The 21716-nt window shown below is 53.9% G+C and overlaps 9 protein-coding genes across 9 annotated transcripts; 4 read left to right on the plus strand and 5 right to left on the minus strand.

The window, feature by feature from the left end:
• Window positions 1-114: 114 nt before the first annotated feature.
• On the minus strand, window positions 115-1695 carry ACH1 (acetyl-CoA hydrolase; the record flags this gene model as incomplete). The annotated part of the gene is made up of 1 exon (XM_028643378.1): window positions 115-1695. One exon carries the CDS (start codon window positions 1693-1695, stop codon window positions 115-117), a length of 1581 nt encoding a protein of 526 aa, XP_028493081.1.
• A 1324-nt stretch (window positions 1696-3019) lies between these two features.
• Window positions 3020-4312, minus strand: D7B24_009304 (uncharacterized protein; the record flags this gene model as incomplete). The annotated part of the gene is made up of 1 exon (XM_028643379.1): window positions 3020-4312. The coding sequence occupies one exon, from the start codon at window positions 4310-4312 to the stop codon at window positions 3020-3022; it is 1293 nt and encodes a 430-aa protein (XP_028493082.1).
• Window positions 4313-7807: 3495 nt separating this feature from the next.
• On the plus strand, window positions 7808-8581 carry D7B24_009305 (uncharacterized protein; the record flags this gene model as incomplete). Its single annotated transcript, XM_028643380.1, has 1 exon — window positions 7808-8581. One exon carries the CDS (start codon window positions 7808-7810, stop codon window positions 8579-8581), a length of 774 nt encoding a protein of 257 aa, XP_028493083.1.
• A 446-nt stretch (window positions 8582-9027) lies between these two features.
• Window positions 9028-10362, plus strand: D7B24_009306 (uncharacterized protein; the record flags this gene model as incomplete). The annotated part of the gene is made up of 1 exon (XM_028643381.1): window positions 9028-10362. One exon carries the CDS (start codon window positions 9028-9030, stop codon window positions 10360-10362), a length of 1335 nt encoding a protein of 444 aa, XP_028493084.1.
• A 40-nt stretch (window positions 10363-10402) lies between these two features.
• Window positions 10403-12075, minus strand: D7B24_009307 (uncharacterized protein; the record flags this gene model as incomplete). Its single annotated transcript, XM_028643382.1, has 3 exons — window positions 10403-10766; window positions 10830-11901; window positions 11964-12075. 3 exons carry the CDS (start codon window positions 12073-12075, stop codon window positions 10403-10405), a joined length of 1548 nt encoding a protein of 515 aa, XP_028493085.1.
• An 868-nt stretch (window positions 12076-12943) lies between these two features.
• Window positions 12944-15629, plus strand: D7B24_009308 (uncharacterized protein; the record flags this gene model as incomplete). Its single annotated transcript, XM_028643383.1, has 3 exons — window positions 12944-13004; window positions 13070-14955; window positions 15024-15629. 3 exons carry the CDS (start codon window positions 12944-12946, stop codon window positions 15627-15629), a joined length of 2553 nt encoding a protein of 850 aa, XP_028493086.1.
• A 1085-nt stretch (window positions 15630-16714) lies between these two features.
• On the plus strand, window positions 16715-18256 carry D7B24_009309 (uncharacterized protein; the record flags this gene model as incomplete). Its single annotated transcript, XM_028643384.1, has 3 exons — window positions 16715-17202; window positions 17268-17979; window positions 18065-18256. 3 exons carry the CDS (start codon window positions 16715-16717, stop codon window positions 18254-18256), a joined length of 1392 nt encoding a protein of 463 aa, XP_028493087.1.
• A 1373-nt stretch (window positions 18257-19629) lies between these two features.
• Window positions 19630-20272, minus strand: D7B24_009310 (uncharacterized protein; the record flags this gene model as incomplete). Its single annotated transcript, XM_028643385.1, has 2 exons — window positions 19630-20104; window positions 20211-20272. 2 exons carry the CDS (start codon window positions 20270-20272, stop codon window positions 19630-19632), a joined length of 537 nt encoding a protein of 178 aa, XP_028493088.1.
• Window positions 20273-20864: 592 nt separating this feature from the next.
• D7B24_009311 (uncharacterized protein) lies at window positions 20865-21450 on the minus strand (the record flags this gene model as incomplete). The annotated part of the gene is made up of 2 exons (XM_028643386.1): window positions 20865-21310; window positions 21384-21450. 2 exons carry the CDS (start codon window positions 21448-21450, stop codon window positions 20865-20867), a joined length of 513 nt encoding a protein of 170 aa, XP_028493089.1.
• Window positions 21451-21716: the final 266 nt, after the last annotated feature.

The following is a 21716-nucleotide window of genomic DNA, read 5'->3' on the forward strand; positions in this document are numbered from 1 at the left end:
CCTAAGCGGTCCGTCAGCTCCGTAGAGCTCTACCAAAACTTTGTGAACCATTTCTGCAACGAAAACTGGTCACTGACTGCCTCGCACCTCCCTACCTCTCTCGTCACGTCGTATTTAGAAGCTCTTGACCTTCTGCATGCTGCCCTCCTCTAGAAGCGCCTTGTGCATGTCGAAGCTGTTGAACAGCAGGTGTGGCTCGTGGCCCCAGCCCTTCTTGAGGCACTCAAACTCGGCCTTGTCGAGGTAGCGCTCCAGGATGGGCTGGTATACGGGGTGGGCGCACTTCTTGATGATGACTCTCGCCCTCTCGCGGGGGCTGAGACCACGCACGTCGGCGAGACCGTTCTCCGTGACGATGACGTCGAGGTCGTGTTCCGTCTGATCGACGTGCGTGCACATGGGCACGATGCAGCTGACACCGTGGGGGTCGGTCTTGGAGGGCCTTGTGCTGGGGGTGTGCATGATGGAGTACTTGGAACTGCGGAGGAAATCGGCGCTGCCTCCGAGACCGTTGAGCATGCGGCTGCCCATGACGCAGGTCGAGTTGGCGTGCGCATACATGTCGACCTCGACAGGGGTGTTCATGCCAATGACACCAAGGCGGCGGATGATTTCAGGCGAGTTGGACACTTGTTGGCTGCGGAGAAGGAGTTTGCCGTGGTAGTCCTCCCAGTTGTCGTAGAAGCGGCGGAAACCATCGGGAGAGAAACGGATCGACGTAGCGGTGGCAAAGTCAAGGCGACCAGAATCGAAGAGGTCGAGGAAGGTGTCCTGGATGACCTCGGTCCAGACCTTGAGGTTCTTGAAGTTGGATTCGGAGAGACCTCCAATAACGGCGTTGGCAATGTTGCCAATACCGGACTGTAGAGGCAGCAGGGACGCGGGCAGTCGGCCGCGCGAAACCTCGTGCTCGAAGAACTCAATCAAGTTGTCGGCGATAGCTTTGCTGCCGGCATCGGCGGGTGTGTTGGGGGACGTCTGGTCCTGGTAATCGGACTCGATGATGCCCACGACCTTTTCCGGGTCAATAGGAATGGATGTGGAGCCGATTCGGTCCTCGACACCCATGATAAGGTAAGGCTTGCGCTTGGGGGGAAGCTCAGTCATGGTGATGTCGTGTAGGCCCTCAAAGCTGGGCAGCGATGTGTTGACCTCGATGATGATCTTGTTGGCCATCTGGATGAGCTCGGGCGTGGCGCCGACGGAGGCACCTGGAACGATGCTACCGTCTTCCATAATGTCGGTCGCTTCGACGACGACAACGTCGAGTTTGTCGTTTGGCCTGTCCTTGGTGTAGAAGCCGTACATGAGATCGACGGGAAACATGGACAGGTGCTTGTCGAAGAATGAAATGCGACCCTCGTTGATGCCCTTGGCGATGGACTTGCCGACCTGGTGGGGGCTTCGGCGGTCAATCATGTCGAGACCAGCCCAACGGTCTTCCGTCTCAGCACCGGATGAGGCGCCCACGAATAGTGAGTACTTTAACTTTCCCTGGAGGTTGTTCTGCTCGACGTGATCGGCGAGGTAGGTGGGCATCTTCTTGGGGTAGCCGACACCGGTGAAGCCAGACCAGCCGATGTACGCGCCATTGGGGAAGTGCTGAAGGAGCTTATCGGGTTGGGTCAGCTTCTTGAGCATGGAAGGGCGGCGTACGCGGGCCTTGAGGGCCGCCGAAGCGATTGGTGAGGCCATTGGCGCTGCGCGACTGGCTTCCCAGTTGTTCAGTGGTGGAGGGGAGAGGGGGGTTGTCCGTCGGAGCAAGCTGTCCGCGTAAGGTCGACCAGCAGCAGCTTCCAACAGGCAATCCGACAGGCAGCAGACGAGCTATTCGGCAGAGTTGAGCGGGAAAGGAACGAAGAGTCGCCCCGGGGCAGCCGCCAAGTGGGAACGAAGCAAGCTTTATATTGTGGTGTTGCTCAGGGCGCCATCAGCCCACTTCCAAAGACCTGTGACGTATTGGTGCTGTCGGCGGGCAGCTGGCGACTGGGTGCTGAGCCCAGTCAACTCGAAGGGAGGCCCAGGATAGCACTCAATTGACCAATCATGATGGTTGTCTTTCGAGGGTCGCGTCGCCCTGGGACGTGTCGCCAGGTGCCAAGATGGCCCGGCTAAGCAAACGGGGGTTAGAGCTCTGAAGGCGGACTTGAGGGAGCTCCAGCGCATTGATTGACAGGCGGGTCTTCTTTGAAACATCCGTAGATGCGAGCAGCTTTCTCGGTCCAGCTCGGCCGGACGAAGCTCGGCGAGCTGGGGTTGGCTGAGCTGGCCAACGTCCCCACTGTTCCCGGTGGTCCGGACGAGCGGTGCTGTGCTTGGGCCGTGGCTGTTGCGGCACGGGCAAAGGAAGAATGTCGGGAGACTCGAGATCGCGATAGTGACGGTCCAAATGTCGATGATATTTGAGGTGTTGTCGATGGCAAGATCATGGTGTTCTGGGTCCCAACCTTACCTGAGGTAGGTACCTCAGGTAGGTACCTAAGGTACCAGGCAGGCAAGAACAGTCGCCTCAGCCACGCTGACCGAGATTGTGGCGCTTCACGACTTGACCGAGACTGTCCAGCTCACCGGCCTCTTCACACCGACAAGGGGGTCCGTGTTGTCGCTTTGTATGGACACTCACCCTTGGCTTTTGGTGCAGTCTCATAGCACAATTCGTATTCCAGAGGTCAACTGCGTGGCTCACTGGCTCAATTTTGATTCGCGGTTGTGACACGCAACAGATCAGCAAGTACCTTGCTTATACGAGTTCTCCTTTCAAAATGCTGGCCGAAGGAGGTGCAGGAAGCGGATCTGAATCATTGTTTGCCCTCCATTCCCGTCTGTTGAGCAGGCATTTCGAGCACCAGCCCATAGGGGAGCTCAGGGAAGGACGGCTCAAGCGGTTTTGGAACGGTCTGTAGCCAAGTGATGGAAGTAATCCAGTCCCTTTGGTGTTTTTTCCTGGAATGAATGCTTTGTCACTCGTCTGCTAGGTACTTTCAGAGAGAAGCTGTGACACCCTTCAAACCCCAGCCCATCAGACCTCGCCATCGTAATACTCTGTGACTGCATCAACCCAGCGCCACAGCCGCTTATCTGCCACAAACCGTGGGTTCATCTTGGCAGCAACTGCCACCTTACGAGCTAACGCGAGTCTCTTAGTGCCCACTGCGCCGAAGTACTCCTGCTCCCGCCGACGGATCTCGCTTTCATCCTCGTCGTCATCTGCTAGCTTGCCGGCCAGTATGAGCGCATCGTGTCTCGTTTCTCGTTCTTCCAATAGAGCTGGCAGACTATTGGTGTCGTCCCCGTCTTCTCCAGGAGTTCTAGGTTCCCCGTTAAGCGTGCAGAGTGCCTCCAGGTGGTTGTAGTCTTGTAATGCATCCAGATTCACCAAGCGCATGAACCGTGAGACCATCTGGCCGACCATCCAGAAGTTGGGCTCGATTACACACCCACCGATCTTCCTATTCTCAGTTTCGAAGCCGAAGCGGAAGGCACTTACCAGGGATAAATCCAACACCAAGTCCCTAGGATGTGGTAGGCCTGGCGTGGTGAGAAGTTGGGCCGGCGGGCCAGTAGAGGAAAATGCCCAGTCGATGACACACGTTATGTTCAGGTCATTGTCTACGAACAGATTCTGGACGCTGATGTCGTGGTGATGAAGGGGGAAGCCAGGAGCTGATTGACTGACAGGACGGACCATACAGGGGATGATAGAGTCCCGAAGGAGCTGGCTCGCGAGGCAATACTGTAATCGATTCATGCTAGACTCCACTATTCCCCCAAGGGCCGCGAAGTCATTCCAGCGATCAGTGGCGGCGTAGTACTTGGCGAAGTTGGGGTATTCTTGTGGGACGGGAATAGGCGCACGAAGGATATGGTGGTCCATTGGAAGCTGCTCGGCATGAAGATGAAGGGCTGCGGCGAGGGAGGAGTAATAGTCTACTTGCTGATGAAATGGACCGCGCGGGATATCCTCAATTGTTTCCCGGTCTTGCAGAACGTGCCCGGGAGAAAGACATTCGTCGACGTAATAACCTTTGTCGCCTTCGAAGAGCGACCCAATGGTCGGAAAGCGGAGACCGAATAACTGACGAGCGTAGCATCCAAGCTGGCGCATGATGGTCTTCTTCTCTTCGTTCGTCAAAACACGTGGAAGCGTCGCAGAACTGCTCTGTCCAGAAGGTTCATGGGTACGTGTTCGCCAGTCGTACTTCGCAAGGGGATGGCCGGGAGCCTTGCTCATTAGGATAAATGGGATGCCGATGTCATTTTCGTAGGTGAGGCTAACGACCGTTAGCTCAAGAGACTTACTGGCTTGGAGCATCAGGAAGATACCTGTGATAAAAAACTTCTGGTACAGGAATAAAAGTGTGCTCTCTGACGTATTTGAGGGTAGCAACCTCGCTAGCTAGGAGACGCCCGGTGAAGCCTTGGGCGGCGGCGTAGGATGAGCAGGGCGCCCGAAAAACCCATTCGAGGCCATCATCAAACTCAAGAAATATAGCCCAGTTTAAAGCTCCTGCTTTGGGGATTTGAGATTCGTTACAGGTACACGGTCGGCGTCGGAGCCGTTCCGCTAGCCTGAGGAGGTGCCAGAGGCTGAAGTCGGCGTGAAAGAAGATGTTCCCCTTTCGGCTCGTAGTAGGCATCTTGCCTCGCATGTCAGATCTATAAGAGAGATCTTGTCAGGTGTTGAGAGCTATTGAGCGATATGAAGAGTAGAAGGAAAGGGTTACGAGTTGCTACTTTCAGGTCTTTGTTTGGAGGAGATACATGGTAGGATGATGAGGATTGGGAGTGAGCTGGTGGTACGCCAAGACGTCTGCGGATATGACACCTTGGTTCTTAGTCAGAAACCCGAGCAGGCGATCATAGTGCCTTGCATGCGCCCTGATCCCCCTGGTATCGGCACCAAGTCCGCTTCATTAGCAGTGGCCAAAGGTCGGATGCCTACTAGTAGGGTGGGAATCATCAACCACTCCAAAACAGTCAGGCGCGCGTTGGCAATAACTCTTTGATTTCATTGTTATCTATTTCAAAGAGATCACAGCTCCCACTCTCATGATTGTTCATTCAGGTGCGCTAGTACCAAGACCAGAACGCTCAGTAGCTCAAAGAGTGTGGGCTTTTTTTTCCAGCGCAGCAGCCAGCAGAAACCACGATTTCGTCGCGCCAAGCTTTCATATGAGGCAATCCAAAGTCTCACGTTGCGCGCTGTTAATTTACTGAGCACACGCCAGGCACAGAGATGCAACGATCAGAGTAACACCTATGAGAGAAGATCGTAAGGGAGTTGAGGAGTCACATAAGACCTATCACTTCCTTCCCTCCTCGCACTATCACCTCTAAACTTGAAGTTATTATCGTCCACCACCGCCTTCATTCTCGCCTGCTCACATTCTATACGGTATATTGAGGTTCAAAGACAGTTGTTTTACCCTGTGCGCTATGCCTTGCCGACGTCCACCGCAGCCATCGACCCCGGAAAATCGGTCTCCTAATCCTGCTGGTGCACTCAAAAAGCGTACTATCTATCGCCGGATACAGTGTACTAATTTGAGGACCTTAAGTTACCTCGATCACCATTGCGTGGGCCTTAGGCTTATGAAGAATAAGCTAGCGATTCCTTATGGAGCAGGAGGACAGTCCATGAGAGTACTACAAGCACAACACTTCATTACGTACGTAAATCATTTAGCCCGAGATTTGCAACATTCTCACGCTTTCTAGGTACAGGACGACAATGGCGGTCAGATCTATAGAGTCTACGCTCAGGGTATCCGCAAGGGACCCGACTGAGTGGGCCAGTAATGAGGTGAAGCGTCTTCGCCATAGGCCGCAGATCACCTGCTAGCTATTGAGTTCTACTAGGTAGCACTGCGGAGCTACTAAGCAGGGGTCGGTTAGGGGGTTTATAGTTATAAGAACGTATATGTAAGGGGATCCTAGGAAGCTCATAAGCTATGAGGAGCTAGAATTTAGATGTATTCCAACCCTTCATCTATATTCTATTACCTGTAGACCTAGTAGGCTGCTTCTGTGTAGTCGAGCTTATTACACCAAGGGCAATGGTAGGTCATGAAATAAATCACAACATTTCGATATTCAACTGACTGCGGTTATGTTCGGGGAGTTTTCTCCGTTGCTTCTTTGAGTTTCAATTTTCGAGCTGAATATTCTCCTTCGACCTATAAAAAATCACAAATTCTTCATACAAGGAGGACTTTGATGGCAACCAAGATAGCCAAGACATTTATTCATCTGTTACCAACAACCTTACCCAGCCATATTCCAAGCACAATGGAGCTCTCTCTTGCCATCGCCTTCCTCTCCGTCGACGCTGTTGTGGCCGCCCCTGCTTTGGAAAAGCTTGAGACTGGCTCCGTCGAATTCTCTGCCGCAGGCAAATGTGGCGCCTCTTGCAACTGCAATTCTGTTAATAAAAGTTGCTACTGCATGCAATGTTCTTACAACCCTCACATGTGTAACATGGGTGGCCCCTTCAGAAAGTGCTAGCTGCGATGTAAGATAGCCTTCCGGTACGCCCTCAGAGCGACTGCTAATAGTTCCAGATTTTACATCTATATCTACACGATTCAAGCAACAGTTGGTGCTTGTTATTAGCTGGGAAGTTTTGTAGTTTGGAGGCAAATGCACATGTCAAGGAAACAATGAGACGAAAAAAGTCCCTCATCAGGTCGGATTTGGGATACTGGGCTAACGAGATAAATCTGATCAATTTCATTCACCGTTGCCCTAGATACCCATCAAAGAATGATATACTCCCAGACCGGTTCATCCCAACGAAATGTCAAAGATTTACTGAGTGGCCGCTTGCGACTTCGAGAAGAAATATATGCCCAAGGTGACACCATGGTGGCAGCTATTCTAAATCTGTTGAACCTCAACTCAATCAAAGGTTCGAAGCAAGTGGAAGCATCTTAACAGTTGATGAACTTGGTGTCTCGCCTTACTCTTTTATGTCTCGGTCCATATTTACTCGCCGCTGAAGAATTTGGCGCTCAAACAAGAAACAAGGTCTTAGTCTCTACGCCAGCACTTTCATCTTTCGTCTTTGACCCTTGTCCTGTTGCAAATTAACATCATGTCTCATCGATTAAGAGCAAAGGTCCAGTCAAGTTCTGGGCAAGGCACGTAGGCTGAGGATGCTGCGAGGGTAGTCTTTGTTCGGCAAACTGATATCTCCAAGCCTAGATGAATAACTACAAAACCGAAAACAACCAGATCACGTCGTGTCACTTACTCTTGCTTATTGCCAACCTCCATAGACACTTTCCACAGATATCTTTTATTCTACTTCAAAAATCGGGCTCATCAAAGCTTACCCAGAGAGACGTTGCTCGACGATCAGATCTTTTCTAGTATGCAAAATTCTCGAGGGTCGACTGGTACCACCGACGGGCCATACCGTCCTCAGAGGTATGGCCATGGTGAGCGCTTACCCTGTATTCGTCCATCACGGTTTCGGAATCTAGGTGCCTTCTCATCATCGCCATTTTCGGGCATCGTTTCCACATTCCAAAACAGATCAGATCAAGAAACAGGCTTGATCGCACCACAGCGGTCATTGCTGCTGGCTCGTGACAGCGCCGACGAAATAGGGTCTTCTTCAGACTCTGCCACTTCGACTACCTGCCCGACGGCCCTTCAGAGTAGTACGGATGGCATATTCGAACAATTTCAAAGCCCCAATTCCGTTTGTCACGCTACGCCACTGCCGCAGGCCAGGATCAACAGCACCGATGCCCTCCTCTCCGAATTTGAGTCTCACAGCGGCCATACGCCAGCCCGGAGACCCATGCAGCTGGGAGAGCTCCAACCACGGACTACGATATGCTTTCGTCCTAGCAACGCAATTGCTGGCCTCATCAACCCTCACCAAGACCCATGGGAGGTGGCCCGCCTCAAGGCCCAACACGGCATCTCGGTCAAATACCGTGGCGACCCAAGTCTTCCGGGCAATCACAGCGCCGCCATTCCCGACGCAGAAAACTGTTCCTTTTGGATCATCGACCTGCCTCCAGACGTGACACACAACCAGCTCCTCCGCTGCATCCGCAACACGGGCCGCGTGCACGCGTGCGTCATCAACCCCCCTGACCCGCGCAACCGACACTATACTGCAGCCGCCAAGATCGTCTTTTTCGACCTCTGGGCGGCTGAAAAATTCATGAGCGACACGTTCTTCTGGGGCTTCATTGTCGGTACCCATTGCGCCCGCGTCAAGCGAAATCGCATCAAGTCGGCGCCGCAGCCGCACGCTGGGGATCGGAGCCGTGTGCTCATCATTGAAGGGCATCCGAGTTTTGTAAATGCCCGTGAGCTAACACGATATTTCGACGCAAAGTTCCAGTATCAGGTTGACAGTGTCATTGATGTGTATCGCACTGAGGATGTTGGAATCGTTGAGTACAGATTTGGGAGTTATCGCTGTCAGGCGCAAACGGCACGCATGGCGATCGAGACGGAGCACATGGGCTCAGGCAGCAGTGGGCTTGTTTACGATGTTTTCTTTGGCCGTGACCCTTGCGATGTGAAGATTGGGAGCTTCTTGCGGTTTCCTGGGTTTTGATCAGACAAGAATACCTCGGCGAACTTTCGTGCTGGCAGCCTCTGCCTTGAATGACGATAGATCATGGCTGAGGAAACTAAATGATGATGAGGGGATTGCAGGATATTTGAGCACAGAACGATCCATTGCGCAACGGTATATTCCGCACGCAGCCAGCCACATGATGCTTTCTGCGTGAGAGACGAGTGAAGTTGTTGGAGTCTTGATGCCTTGCCTTCATCTCATCATGGCTGCTGCCAGCTGTCGTTGACCTTGGTTGAAGCTGGGACCAGCTGCCGGAATAGCACAGATTGATTGGCGGAATCGACCCCACTATTCTCGAACCAATTCGATGATGGAATGCGGTGGCAATTGAACCTCAAGAGCCCAACTTCGTACCTCGCGTCGTCTCGTCGTTTCGTCAACCCGCTTTGGCTGCCCTCTGATCCGACTTCAAGGCAGTCAATATGACGAAAGAGGCATCTAATGCATTCGCTCTTGTAGAGATGTTGGTTCCGGAACTCCCGGCCACAATCTCAGTACCGGCGACAGAAGAGAACGCCTCTCATCCTGGCCATTCAGCGGCGGAGCATGGGTCCACGGTACTCACAAATGGCGACTTATCGCAAGATCTGGAGGACCTGACACTCGACGGTGAGGGATCGGACTCTGCCCACGAGCTTCATATGGTCCCTGGTCCACCACCTCCCGTGACTAGCTCAGAACGAGTCGCCGCCGACGGCAACCTCACGATCCGGTCGAAACGGACTGAGAGACAGCGAAAGAGGCTTGAGAAAAAGGCCAGCAAACGCCCACCAAAAAGCATCGGCACTGGCCTCTTCCCGCTCCCGGACGAACTCCTCCTGAGCATCTTCGCAAACCTTCGGCCCAGCGATCTCCTTCGTCTACAGCAGACCTGCACATCCATGCGTGAATACCTGCGTACTTGGGAATCTGTCCTTGTCAAAGAAGTCATCGCCCGCCGATACGCTTGTCTTGAGCCATGTCTCAGGCTGCCAGCCCTGATGAAGGACATTGATCCTTCCATCCACCCAGCACTGCTTCACCCCGAACGTCAAGGCGGCATGGGCATCCACAAAAAGTTCCAGCACGTTCTGCCCGCCGACCCAACGTGCATCTGCACGTGTCTCACCTGCATCCTGCGCTGGAACTCTCTCTGTTTGGTGGTCGACTTTGCGCACTGGCAGCCGAACCTTGACTCGGGCACGCCCATCCCCATGATCCCCCGCGGCAAGTTCCCCGTCTGGAACGAGGATCTCGTCGCCGAGAACGCCAAAATCGTTCAGAGAGCCTTGATCTCACCTCTGTGGTACGCCCGTGTGCTGGAAGTACACCTCAACTCTACAACAAGATCTATCCGCCGCCATGCTGCCAACCAGGGCAACCGGCGGCGGCGGTTCAGAATGGCGAAGGAGGACGAAATGTCCGGCACGGACGAGTTCCTGCAGCGCAGCGGGCCGCCAACGATGGACTTTCCGTTCCATAGGGACAATTATTACATGCTCGAGTCCTACCTCCCGAACAGGGGATGGAGTTCCGACCTGGAAAGGTGGTTGTACATGCCAGACTGGCACGAGAGAGACTTGCACTGGGTGTCGGAGCGATGGGGAGAGACATCAAGCTCTGGTAAAAGCTCAAGCATGCAGCAAGCTACCGATCAAGGAGGCACTGGAACGGAAGCAACAGAGAATCAGTCTTGCAATAGTGCAACTATTCCAGCTCCCACACAACCCACTGAGAATACTGGGAATGCCCATCGACCTTTAGAGCTACCAAAATAGCCATAGGGGCGACTGTGGCCACTTTGACTCACCACCACCATTACACCTTACTGTGCTCGGCAGAGCCTTGTTGGTCCGCATCGGCAACGTGGCTTACCGCAGCGTTCTTTTCCATCAGATCCGAGGAGTTGACTGGCGCATCAACCCCATCGAAGACTATGGCCATCTGCTCGAGAGTGTATCCTCGCGTCTCAGGGTACCCGAAGAAGACGGTGATGATCATGAGCGATAGCACGACGATGAAGACAAAGTAGTACTTCCAGCCAATAGCATCCAGGGCGATCGCATTGACGAACGTGTTGAGGAAGATGGACGCCACAGTTGTGCACCAAGCCACGGTGAGGCCGCGCGAGCGCAGGCTGAACTGCCAAATCTCGCATGGATACGCCGTGAGGAAAGGGGTTCTAGAAGAATCACACAACGTCAGGTCATGTTCTATTTGCAAGAGGCTCCAGGCGATGACTTACAGGGCAATGTCGTAACCGGCGAAGAATAGGAACAGGAACGGAATGACAGCCATGCCGACGGATGAAGATGCGGAGCTCGCAAATGCACCGCTGAGGCCTGTCACGATGATGAAACTCGTCAGCATGGTGACCCCGGAGCTCATGAACAGGAAGCGGCGGCCCAGGCGATCAACGTTCATAGCGGCGGCGACAGCCCAGCCGAGATTCCAGACATTGAGACACGCCGAGATCAGGGTCTGCTCGGTGACCGTCTTAACGCCTACCGAGTCAAGCACAAGGGGCAGATAGTACGACACGACGCCATTGCCAGCCCACTGTGCGAAGAAACCCAGCGTAACGGAGATGAATAGGCGGTGCCTATTCCCGGGCGTCTTGACCATGTCCGCATACGATGCGCTGGAGGAAGCCTCCTTCTCGGCCGTAATGGTCGTTTCAATCTCGCTTAGTTGGTATACGACGAGCGGGTCGTCCCTGTTGCCACCAGCGTGGTGTTTTGCGAGCAGATCGGCCGCTTCATCGACACGTCCAACACTAATGAGCCAGCGAGGGCTCTCGGGCGACATCAGGAAGCCAGGTAGAGCGAGCAGAGGAATCAGGGCCTGCAGGAGAACAGGAATACGCCACGACCAATCGCTGGGGATGTTGCGGCAGGCAAAGGTGACCCAGCCGCAGATGGTGCCGCCGACATACCAACCGCACATGTACAAGGCATTGGCGATGGACCGCTGCTTGGGGTGAGCAATCTCGTTGACAAGCAGTGGTGACGAGTTGCCAAGCCAGCCCGAGGCGAGGCCGATGACGAGTCGCGAGAGGGTAAAGGTTTTCTCGTTCGGGGCTCCCGCCTGCAGACCAACTCCGATGATGAGGAAGAAGTAGCCAAAGTAGATGCCGAGTTTGCGACCCCAGCGGTTAGACACCCAAGCGGCCACAGGAAAGGCAACGCCGTTGCCGAGCCAGTAAATGGCAGTTATCCACCCCAAATATGTGCCGCGAGGGAAGTTCATGAAACTGTTCCAGGTATCAAGGGCCAGGATGCCGCTCATTACCGAGCCATCGTATCCGTTGGCAGAGGCTGTTCAGAAAGTGTCAGCTGAATTCATCAAGCCTAAGTGTTGGTGAGCAACAATGTCTTACAGAACATGACAAGGGAGATGATGTGCCAATTGAGCCTGATCAGATGCCTTTGTTTCCACCAAGGTTTGTCGTCCTTGGGCACATTTGCCAGTTCAACGGTATGGGCAGTCATAGTGACTGGGCAGAGGTTGAATAGCTTAATTATGAGTGGAAGTAGCCGAAGGTGAGAGGTAATTCTTGTCAAAAAGCGATGATGGTAGCAAGATGCATGTTCAGTTTCAGGGGGGATGGAGGGCGGATTTATGTAGATACTAATCCTTCGCCTTGCAATCCAAGCCCGGTGATGGTGTGCACAAGTTTCCTTGCGCTCAGGACTCTTTCAAGCCACGAAGCCTGCTCCACGATTTCGATATTCCCCCTTACCAAGAATGAGTCGTTCCCCATGGAGACGCATGTTGGGGCTGTCCGGGGGGCAAGGGGGTCCAGCCAGCCGGCGGTCTGGGGAGCGGGGCTTCCAGGGAGGTCAGGTTATCGAAGCGGAGAATCACCACATGGCAGGCAATGGCGGAGAGTATTCTTACGGACGAGGACCACTATAATGGGATTCCAACGGATCAATAATTTCGTTGTTCAAGGCGGAGCTGTCTGATGGATTAGACATTGCGGAGAAGTGACAGGCATCTCGTCAAGTCGTTATCAGAAATTCAGCGCAGAAATGCCGAGTCGGAGAATTGGGCAAGCAACTCGGTTGGCAAGTATTTGGCCCCTAACTCGAATTCTCCGCCCTCGACGCTCCACGCGCAATATCGCCGCCTTGACACGAAGATCAAACGTAAGCCATGGTGTTCTCCTACGATTATTCACCTCTAGTCTTCTTGCTGCAACATGACGTAAATGAGTTGATCGACTGGCAGGCGGCATATAAGTTCTCCTTCGGGACGACGCGCACGACCTCAAGTATGATCTGTCCAAGTTGCAGATGCTGGGTTTCTCTCCACTTACCAAACTTCTGTCTGCCCTGATTCCCAATGGCCCGCAGCATGGACGTTGAAAGACTGATTGAACAGCTCACTTTGGAGGAGAAAGTGCAGCTGACTGCTGGTAAATATGCCTGCAAAGTGTCGTACGGCCTGATGCCACGCAGCTCGCTAACTTCGGCATAACAGGCACGGGTTGGTGGCACACAACAGCGATCGATCGTCTCTCTATACCCTCGATACGTCTATCCGATGGTCCCAATGGCGTCCGTGGAACCCATTTCTTCGACAGCACCCCCTCGGCATGTCTGCCATGCGGTACTGCCCTGGGCGCAACTTTTGACACAGACCTGGCGGAGCGTGTAGGCCACCTGCTTGCTGAGGAGGCGCATGCCAAGGGAGCCCACGTTCTGCTTGGCCCGACAGTCAACATCCAACGAGGGCCCCTTGGTGGCAGAGGTTTCGAGTCTTTCTCCGAAGACCCCGTGCTTTCCGGCATCATAGCAGGGCACTACGTCCGCGGTGTCCAGGCCTCTGGCGTATCGGCGACGCTGAAGCACTTTGTTTGCAACGACATGGAAAGTGAAAGGATGGCAGTTGATGTCCAGGTGACAGAGCGGGCTTTACGCGAGGTATACCTCCTCCCATTCATGATCGCCATTGAAATGGCAAAGCCAAGAGCGATCATGACGGCATATAACAAGATCAACGGCAGCCACGCGCCCGAGAACCGCCGCCTGCTCCAAGATATCCTCCGCGATGAGTGGAAGTGGGATGGTCTCATCATGAGCGACTGGTACGGAACCTATAGCACATCCTCCGCAGTCACAACAGGGCAAGACCTCGAGATGCCGGGCCCGAGCCGCTGGCGTGAAGAGGCTCTCGTTCACGCTGTTACGGCAAACAAGGTTAAGCGTCGAGACCTCGATGAACGCGTACGAAATATTCTCAAGTTGATCAAACACGCTGTCGAAAACACCACCATTCCTACGAATGCCCCCGAAAGCGAGGCAAATACTCCCGAGCACGTGCAGCTGCTTCGCGAGGCGGCAGCAAAGTCCATCGTTTTGCTGAAGAACGAGAGGAACATCCTGCCCCTGAACCCATCAAAGCGCATTGCCGTGATTGGACCCAATGCCAACATCGCTACATATTGCGGTGGCGGCAGCGCATCACTTAGGGGATACCGCACCGTGACTCCACTCGAAGGGATTTGCAGTTTCGCATCGAACGTTGAGTTTTCTCAGGGTGTCTACGGCCACCAGTCTCTGCCACTTCTTGGGAAGAGGCTCCGAACAGTCGATGGTCAGCATACCGGCTTCACACTTCGCGTGTATAACGAGCCCAGACCGGACGGGGCGGAAGATAAACGTGCAATTCTGGAAGAACGACTTCTGGACGATTCCAACATGTGGTTTGTAGACTACGAGCATCCTGACCTCAACAAAGTCTGGTACGCCGAGACAGAAGGCATGTTGACTCCAGAGGTCTCTGGAGAGTGGGACTTTGGCCTCTCGGTTCACGGCACTGCACAACTCTTCATCGACGGCAAGCTCGTTGTCTCCAATGTGGAGAACCAGAAAGCCGGTGGAAGCTTTGCTGGCTGTGGCTCAGCTGAAGAGATTGGAAGCGCCAACCTCGAGGCCGGCCAGAGTTACAGGATTGTTGTGTGCTGGGGAAGCTCACTGACATCTGAGCGCAAGGTGTCGGGCGTGGTAGACTTTGGTCAGGGCGGCCTCCGTTTCAGTGGTTGTCCCCGACTCGACACGTCTGCAGCGCTCCAGAAAGCTGTTGACCTGGCTAGGTCCGTTGACCAGGTAGTCGTCTGTGCAGGGCTGAGTGGAGAATGGGAATGCGAGGGACAGGATCGTTCACACATGGCTCTGCCTCCAGGAACCGATGATCTAATCGCGGCAGTCGTCCAGGCGAATCCCAATACAGCAGTCATCATCCAGAGCGGCACGCCGGTTTCTATGCCCTGGATCGAGAGTGCTGGAGCTGTTATGCAGGCTTGGTTCGGAGGCAACGAGGGGGGCAACGGTATAGCCGATATTCTCTTTGGCGTTGTGAACCCGGTAAGTAACCCATCCGTGCGATCGGTTTCTCTGAAAATCACGATTAATGGCTGAGATTGTCCAAACAGGCTGGCAAGCTGCCTCTTACTGTGCCCCGACGACTAGCAGACAACCCCAGCGCCTTGAGCTTCCGGTCTGACAACGGCCGAGTTCTCTACAGCGAGGATGTATATGTTGGCTATCGATGGTACGACACTCTTGATATCGATCCTCTCTTTGCTTTCGGCCACGGGCTTTCTTACACGTCCTTCGCCCTCTCTAACCTTGCCATCTCCGAATCAAACGATGCATCGAAAGGCAGCGACGCCCCGAACCTCAAAATACGTGTGACTGTTCGAAACACTGGCTCAAGCTCTGGGTCTGAGGTTGTACAGATCTACGTGAGGCCATCCATGCCCACACCTCTGACGGGTACAGCTGGCGACACCGTGACGCGACCAACTAAGGAGCTTAAAGGGTTCGCCAAAGTCCAGGTCGAAGCTGGCGAAAGCGCCATTGCTGAGATAAGCCTCGACTTTTTGCGAGCCACGAGCTACTGGAGCGAGATGGACAACTGTTGGCGCAGTGACTCTGGGTCTTATGTGATACAGGCAGGGAACAGCAGTCGGGGCGTATTCCTAGAGCAGGTGGTTGTAGCCCAGAAGACGAGGAGGTGGACTGGTCTGTGTGGGTAGGGCCGGGCCGGCAGCTTCACGATGCCGCTTGAGGAGCTGGAGAATGTGAGAATAAGTTGAAGAAAATGAAACACAATTGGAGCGTTATGGAAGCGAGATTGATGCCAACGGCACAGAATATTACACACTAGCAGTCGGGATCCATTTCTCAAGGTAGAGGCAGCACAGATTTCCTGCCTTGATAGCAAGATGGACAACCTGTTCGTGTTCATGTGTCAAAGCGCATAGCAAGACAATCTCAGCCCTCGGCCGACCCGAATACGCGGGAGCTGTACTGGCATCAGCATCAGTAGAGAATACCCAGAACGCCCTACTGAATGACCAGAATAACAGATTCTAGACTCAATGTAACGAGCTAGTGTTGTGCTGTGCGCGCGTGATCCGTCATGACTCAGGAGCGGCGGTACTGGCTGGTTAGCTGATCTTTGAGACGTGATATTTCTCCGCCTTTTCCCTTGTCTTCTTCATGCTGCAAGGCGTATCCCCCCCCCGTTGTCTCCATCCTGCGCTACATACGCGATGAATTCCTCCGACACAGGAAACGCCGGAGCGTCGCCAGGTCGAAGTGTTGTTACAGCGGCCGCAGCGAGCAGGACTGCACAAATTGCCACACGTGCATGCGATGCTTGTCGCGCACGAAGAAAGCGATGCATTTTTGTGGATGAGTCCACTGTAGGGCAAGATTCTCCGCAAAGTAGCATTCAGACGCCCCAGTGTGCTGGGTGTATCAAGCTTGGCCTGCCTTGCAGCTTTGCCATCCCAACAAGAACTCGGGGACCCAAGAAGCGGCAAGTGAAGTCAATCAAGTGCTCGTCTCAGATGTGTTGCTAAACACCGGATCACACAGCCGACGAGTGTCGCCCGCCGCTCACAGTGACTCGCCGTCTGTCACGACGAGCACGAGACTGTTCGACGACGCGCCGCCCAGACAAGATGTCTTCACCACCTCGCCTTTGGTTGCACTTCGAAGCCCTCTGTCTGCACGCCGGAGCCCCTTGTCTGCGCATCGAAGCCCCTTGGCTCCAGAGGGAGCCTTCCACTACCCAACAGACGAGCTATGTCCTCGCCCACTCTTTCACACAATTATGAAAGACTACCTCCAGCGCATCTATCCTCTAGTTCCCGTCGTCCATCGCCCAACCTTCAAAGCCGAGCTAGCCTCTGATCGAGATGTTACCGACTCGGAGTTTCTTCGCCTCGTGTTGAGCATAACAGCACTCACAATTGGTCTGCTGCCGTCCAGGTTTGACCACTATCGAGCCATGGCCACAGAGCTCGTCGACCGCTTCCCAACACGCAGTGCCATGATTGACTACTGTGCACAGATGTGCCTGCGACTGCGCTCGGCTGGCCATTGGGATCATGTTACCCATCGTAAATGGGCCGTGTGCTACAGCTTGGCGATTGGTACCTTTCAGACAGGTCAGTCAAACCATAGTCGCATGCTCGAGGTGGAGGCGGCGCAATTCGCTCGTCTTCTGGGCATTCATCGGATCTCGGAGTACGAGGGCTTGAACCGCATTGAAACGCAGCTACGAAAGAAGGCTTTTTGGCTGCAATTTTACGGATACGCGTGAGTCCATCCACCCCGGTGTCAAGGCTTCGCAGCATCCGTGACTAACTTGCATGACACTCCAGGCATTCTCTAATACACGTTGGACGCCGTGAGCAGCTGACCTTTCTTGACCATTACACCCTGCGAGACGTGAATTTCGCAGCCTTGGTACCCCTCGACATTGAGGATGAGTTGATCACTGAGCAAACCGTCTTCGATCCTGTAACACTGGACCCGGCGTCTCCCATGACTGGCGACAGCCGGCCATACGACAGGACAGACCGTCCTTTTACGAGCATCAGCGCCTTTATTGCGGCCTCTCAGGTGTTCCTCACCGCCATGCAGGAAGCACTATTCCACGAAAGTTGTGACTGCAGCCCCAAGCGCGCACCCGAGGCTCGCCTTGGTCGATTGCAGACTTTGCTCGAGAAACTTGAGTATATGCTTGACGATCTACCTGCCGTAATGAGACAATGGGTTGTCGCCGAGGACGTCCATCAGACCCGTGATAAATTTGGCGAGAACGTGGACTCCCCCGAGGTTGCTCACGCCCAGCTAGAGATTACCCGCGCCAACCTGCACTTCACCCATCTTTGGCTGCAGAATTACCTTCTCGAGAAGATCGACTTGATACTTCAGCAGCAGGTATTAGACGCCGACGTAACATCAGATACAGCCTCCGCGTCTGCGGCCCTGCGTGCTAATTGGGCGTCGCGTGAGGACATCTGCCGTCAGATGCTACACTTACTGCACAGCATTCAGCAAGTACATATTGAGCCGAACGGACTATACTTGGTAAGACTAGCCGTGCGGCGTGCATCTTACGCTTCTTTCTTGCGTCAAGCCAATAACACTAACGATTGACTTTTCCTTTTCATAGGCGTATAAGGTCCGAGATGTGGCAGTGGCGCTCCTCAACTGCCCCTTTGAAGCCCACGAAGGACCCTCCCGCCGGGCTGCTGAGTACATGCGAGACTTCACAAGCATGTTATCTCGCCTCGACCGCAGTGAGATCATGAACACTGCAAGTCTAAAGAGCTGGGTTGACAAAGATCGCGACTCAGCTCGGTAGCATTGATAATGATATTTGGATTCTTCGCCAAGGCGGTGTTGACTTTGGTGCCGCAATATTGACATCTACCGACGTTGACGGTGTTGTGCAAAGATGCTATGTTGTGTGACCTGCAAACAGAGCGGACTTGGCGGAACCGCGCCGCACAGCTGAACTACCTGAAACGACAGTCCGTGACTCCATGAGTACTGAGGTTTAGGCAATTAACGGCTATTTCGTTTCAGGAAACTTTTTTCGAGCGAGACCGCCAAGCTCATTCCACAGCTGCAAGGCCAACTTTTCTGGGCATGATATATAGGATCCCTTCAGCTGTTGCTGCTTGTGAAGCTTTGGGACGAAATGCGCCGAGAAATCACAGATTAGCCTGTCGATTTCCTGAAGAGCGATGTTGCCACTTTTTGGACAGAATCGCAACACTTTCGGCGCATCTGAAAAAGATTAGCCTATTGTGATGCCTTGACACGTCAAGTGTTCTCGTCGGCTAATTGCTGAAGGTCCACATACAGCCCCTCAGCGAAGGCCTCACCTTTCCTGGGACCAGTGTTAGCCTATGCGGCTTGAAGACACCTTGGAAACTCTTCCAAGGCAGGATTGTATCTCCATGTGCATGACTTGTGGCTAGGAAATTAGAAACATAAATAGGAGACCTCGACCGCTCGTTGTCCTGCTCGATCGTCAACTCAGACTCAGACACAACTGCATCACCATCAGACACCTCACCTGTTATCGTCAACTGCGTTATCCAAGCTCAACAAGATGAAGTTCAGCATCGCCGCCATTCTCCTCGTTACTGGCCTAGCTGCGGCCGCGCCTGCCGTTCAGGCGGAGACCCGCGGAGAAGGTCTTGAGAAGAGAGGCTGTGGAGCCGGTTACCTGTGCTACAGCGGCTATTGCCATTATAACTCGTGCAGCCCAGGCATAGCCGGATGCACCCTTATCCGCACCAACACTAGGTGCTAGGTATGGGTTATCAATCAGAATACTGCAAGCGAGGCTCTAGAACTGACCTGGAATCAGAAATTCGCGTCCAGCTGACTGGTCCGGCAGGCTTGTCTAGGATGTTGGAATTTTGCAACGGCAAAAAGGAGATTCTAGACTGACTGTTTGAGACTCAATATCAGCCCATTCTATGCCCATCATTGCAGAAATGCCCTCTTCACTTATTGTTCCGATCAGACTCATTGTTCACCGAGATGCTCAAATCTTGCTTGCCTTAGTTGTGTAACATGCTCGGTTTTGTGATGCAGAAAAGTGCCATGGAATTTATACATGACTCGTAACTAAGATTTTGATACTCGAAAGAATGCAACCTTTCTTGAACAATAGAGAGAAACGCAGTGGTCCTGAAGCCGTTGTGGTACAGCCTAGCAAGGCTACTCTTCGAGTTTTTCTGACCCGAAATCCACCTTTCCCATCCCGAGCGCGACATAACGATCAACGAGCATAGCCTCCTGGCGGTCCCTGATCTCCCGCAATGCAGGCTCAGCCGACAACCAGCCCACGACCAGCATGCTCTTGAGCAGCCACGACGACGTGAACCTTTCCGCAGTGAACCATCCGACATCATGGGCATGAAGCTGCGCAACCCAAGGGAAGTTGGAGGTAATGTGTAGTCGTAGCAGGGCCGGGTGCTTCCTCAGCTGCACCAGTGCCTCGAGAAGCGAGACGTGATACCATCTGAAGCTGCCGATGGCGAACCCCATACTGGATCCGACCATGAAGGGTATGGCGGCTGTGCCCCAGATGACGCTGCCTGCCATCGCACTAGCCACCCCGATAACTGCAGCAGTTGATGTGCCCGATATCATGCTGCGCATCATGCTGGAGTACTGTGTGAGCGGATCATCTCTGAGTGAAAACAACATAGGTACTGATCTGCCACGTACAATAAACCAGGACCACTGGTCGCCTATGGTTAGCGTATGCCATGCTGCGCTTGGTCGACTGAACTGACCTGACTGTGCCCCAGCCACCAAGGACCTTCAGCAATGAGAAACGAGGCTCAAAATCAGCCATTAGAGCTATCGATGTACTTTGACAATTGATGACTGAAGCATAGGCTGCTTGCGACGTTGATGACCAGGGATGTAGCGATAATATGTAGTTCCATGGTCCACAGCTATGATCTGTATTTGGTCCGTGCTTTCAGACAAGACATTCCTCACATCTGGGAGCTGCCAATTCACTTGAAGCTCAAGGCCAGCAGGAAAGCCTGCACAATCGGCGAGCCGTCAACAATCGGAGGGGGAGGGTGCGACTCCATGGTATGACTGTCCAAGATGGTCCCTCATGAAGCCTCGTTCTACAAGTTTATTGTGCCGCATTGAGTACACGTGTGTCAAGAACCAGAGCGACGCGTTCACCTATCTACCTCGCACCTGAGAAGGAGCGAGTCTTGCATCGAACCATGACATTTGATGGAGGACATGACGGCATTCCCATGCATCTGATCAGAGGGCCAAGTTTAGACATTTGATACAGACTGGGTCGAGAGCCCTGACCGGCTTCGATTACTTGTCTTGAGACGCAGGCCAACATCTCCATTGCGGAAACAGCATCACTTCTCCCACCCTCCCAATGCAGCCCAGCATCTTCATCATGCCCGCAATCAAGGGGTGTTGAAGAAGGACAACGCCCCAACAACAGCGCCAGCCAGAGGCAGCAAGCTCCTCCCAAGATTAAGCGCCTTCCAGGTCCCAATCAGCTCAACGATCCTCTCCGTCGCCTGCTGCGGGCTCGGATCCCCAGCAGCAAGGAGGAGCTCCCGGTTTGTCTCGCTCATGAGGGCAACGGTAAAAGGGACGATCGACACGGTGAGCGCCGCGGCGGCGACGAAGCCGAGAAAGGCATTCCCCTTGCCGCCGCCGCCGCTGCTGGTGGTGCGCCGCCGGCCCTCGAAGGCGGCGTACAGGTACACGGCCGCCGTGGTGGCGGCAAACTTGGGCATGGCAGCAAGGCCGTGCTCATACAAGCCTCGCCAGACGCCAGCCGAGAGGTGGTGCGGGAAGTCGAGGGCTGCTGGGCAGCCGATGATGGAGAGGCCGGCGATGGCGCCTGGACGGTGTGTCAGCGGGAGGGACCGTCTTCTCTCGGACGGAAGTGCGGAGATGGAGCAACGACAACGTACCGGAGGTCCAAGCTGCGCCGATGACGCCGGTAGCGACCGCTGTCAGATAGGGTACGGACCGCGACATGGTGTGTGATCAGGTTCAAAGCTCGGGGCTGGGGTCAACGGTGATGAACTGGTTTCTTGGGGGTGAAGGGTTGACCGGCCGGAGAACTGCGAGGGAGGAGTAGCTCGGTTAGTAGCTAAGACCCGAGCTTTAAGCTGTCAATGCTTGGTGTCTTAGTACATGCGAAGATGGCATGGTGGACTTGCACGACATCATCTTCTACTAGACAAAGTCAAACGCTGCTTCAGGTTAGATCGGGGTCTAAGCCGAACCAAAGCCATATCTTG

Source organism: Verticillium nonalfalfae (genome assembly GCF_003724135.2).
Source record: "Verticillium nonalfalfae strain VnAa140/NRRL 66861 chromosome Unknown scaffold_90, whole genome shotgun sequence".
Taxonomy (NCBI): domain Eukaryota; kingdom Fungi; phylum Ascomycota; class Sordariomycetes; order Glomerellales; family Plectosphaerellaceae; genus Verticillium; species Verticillium nonalfalfae.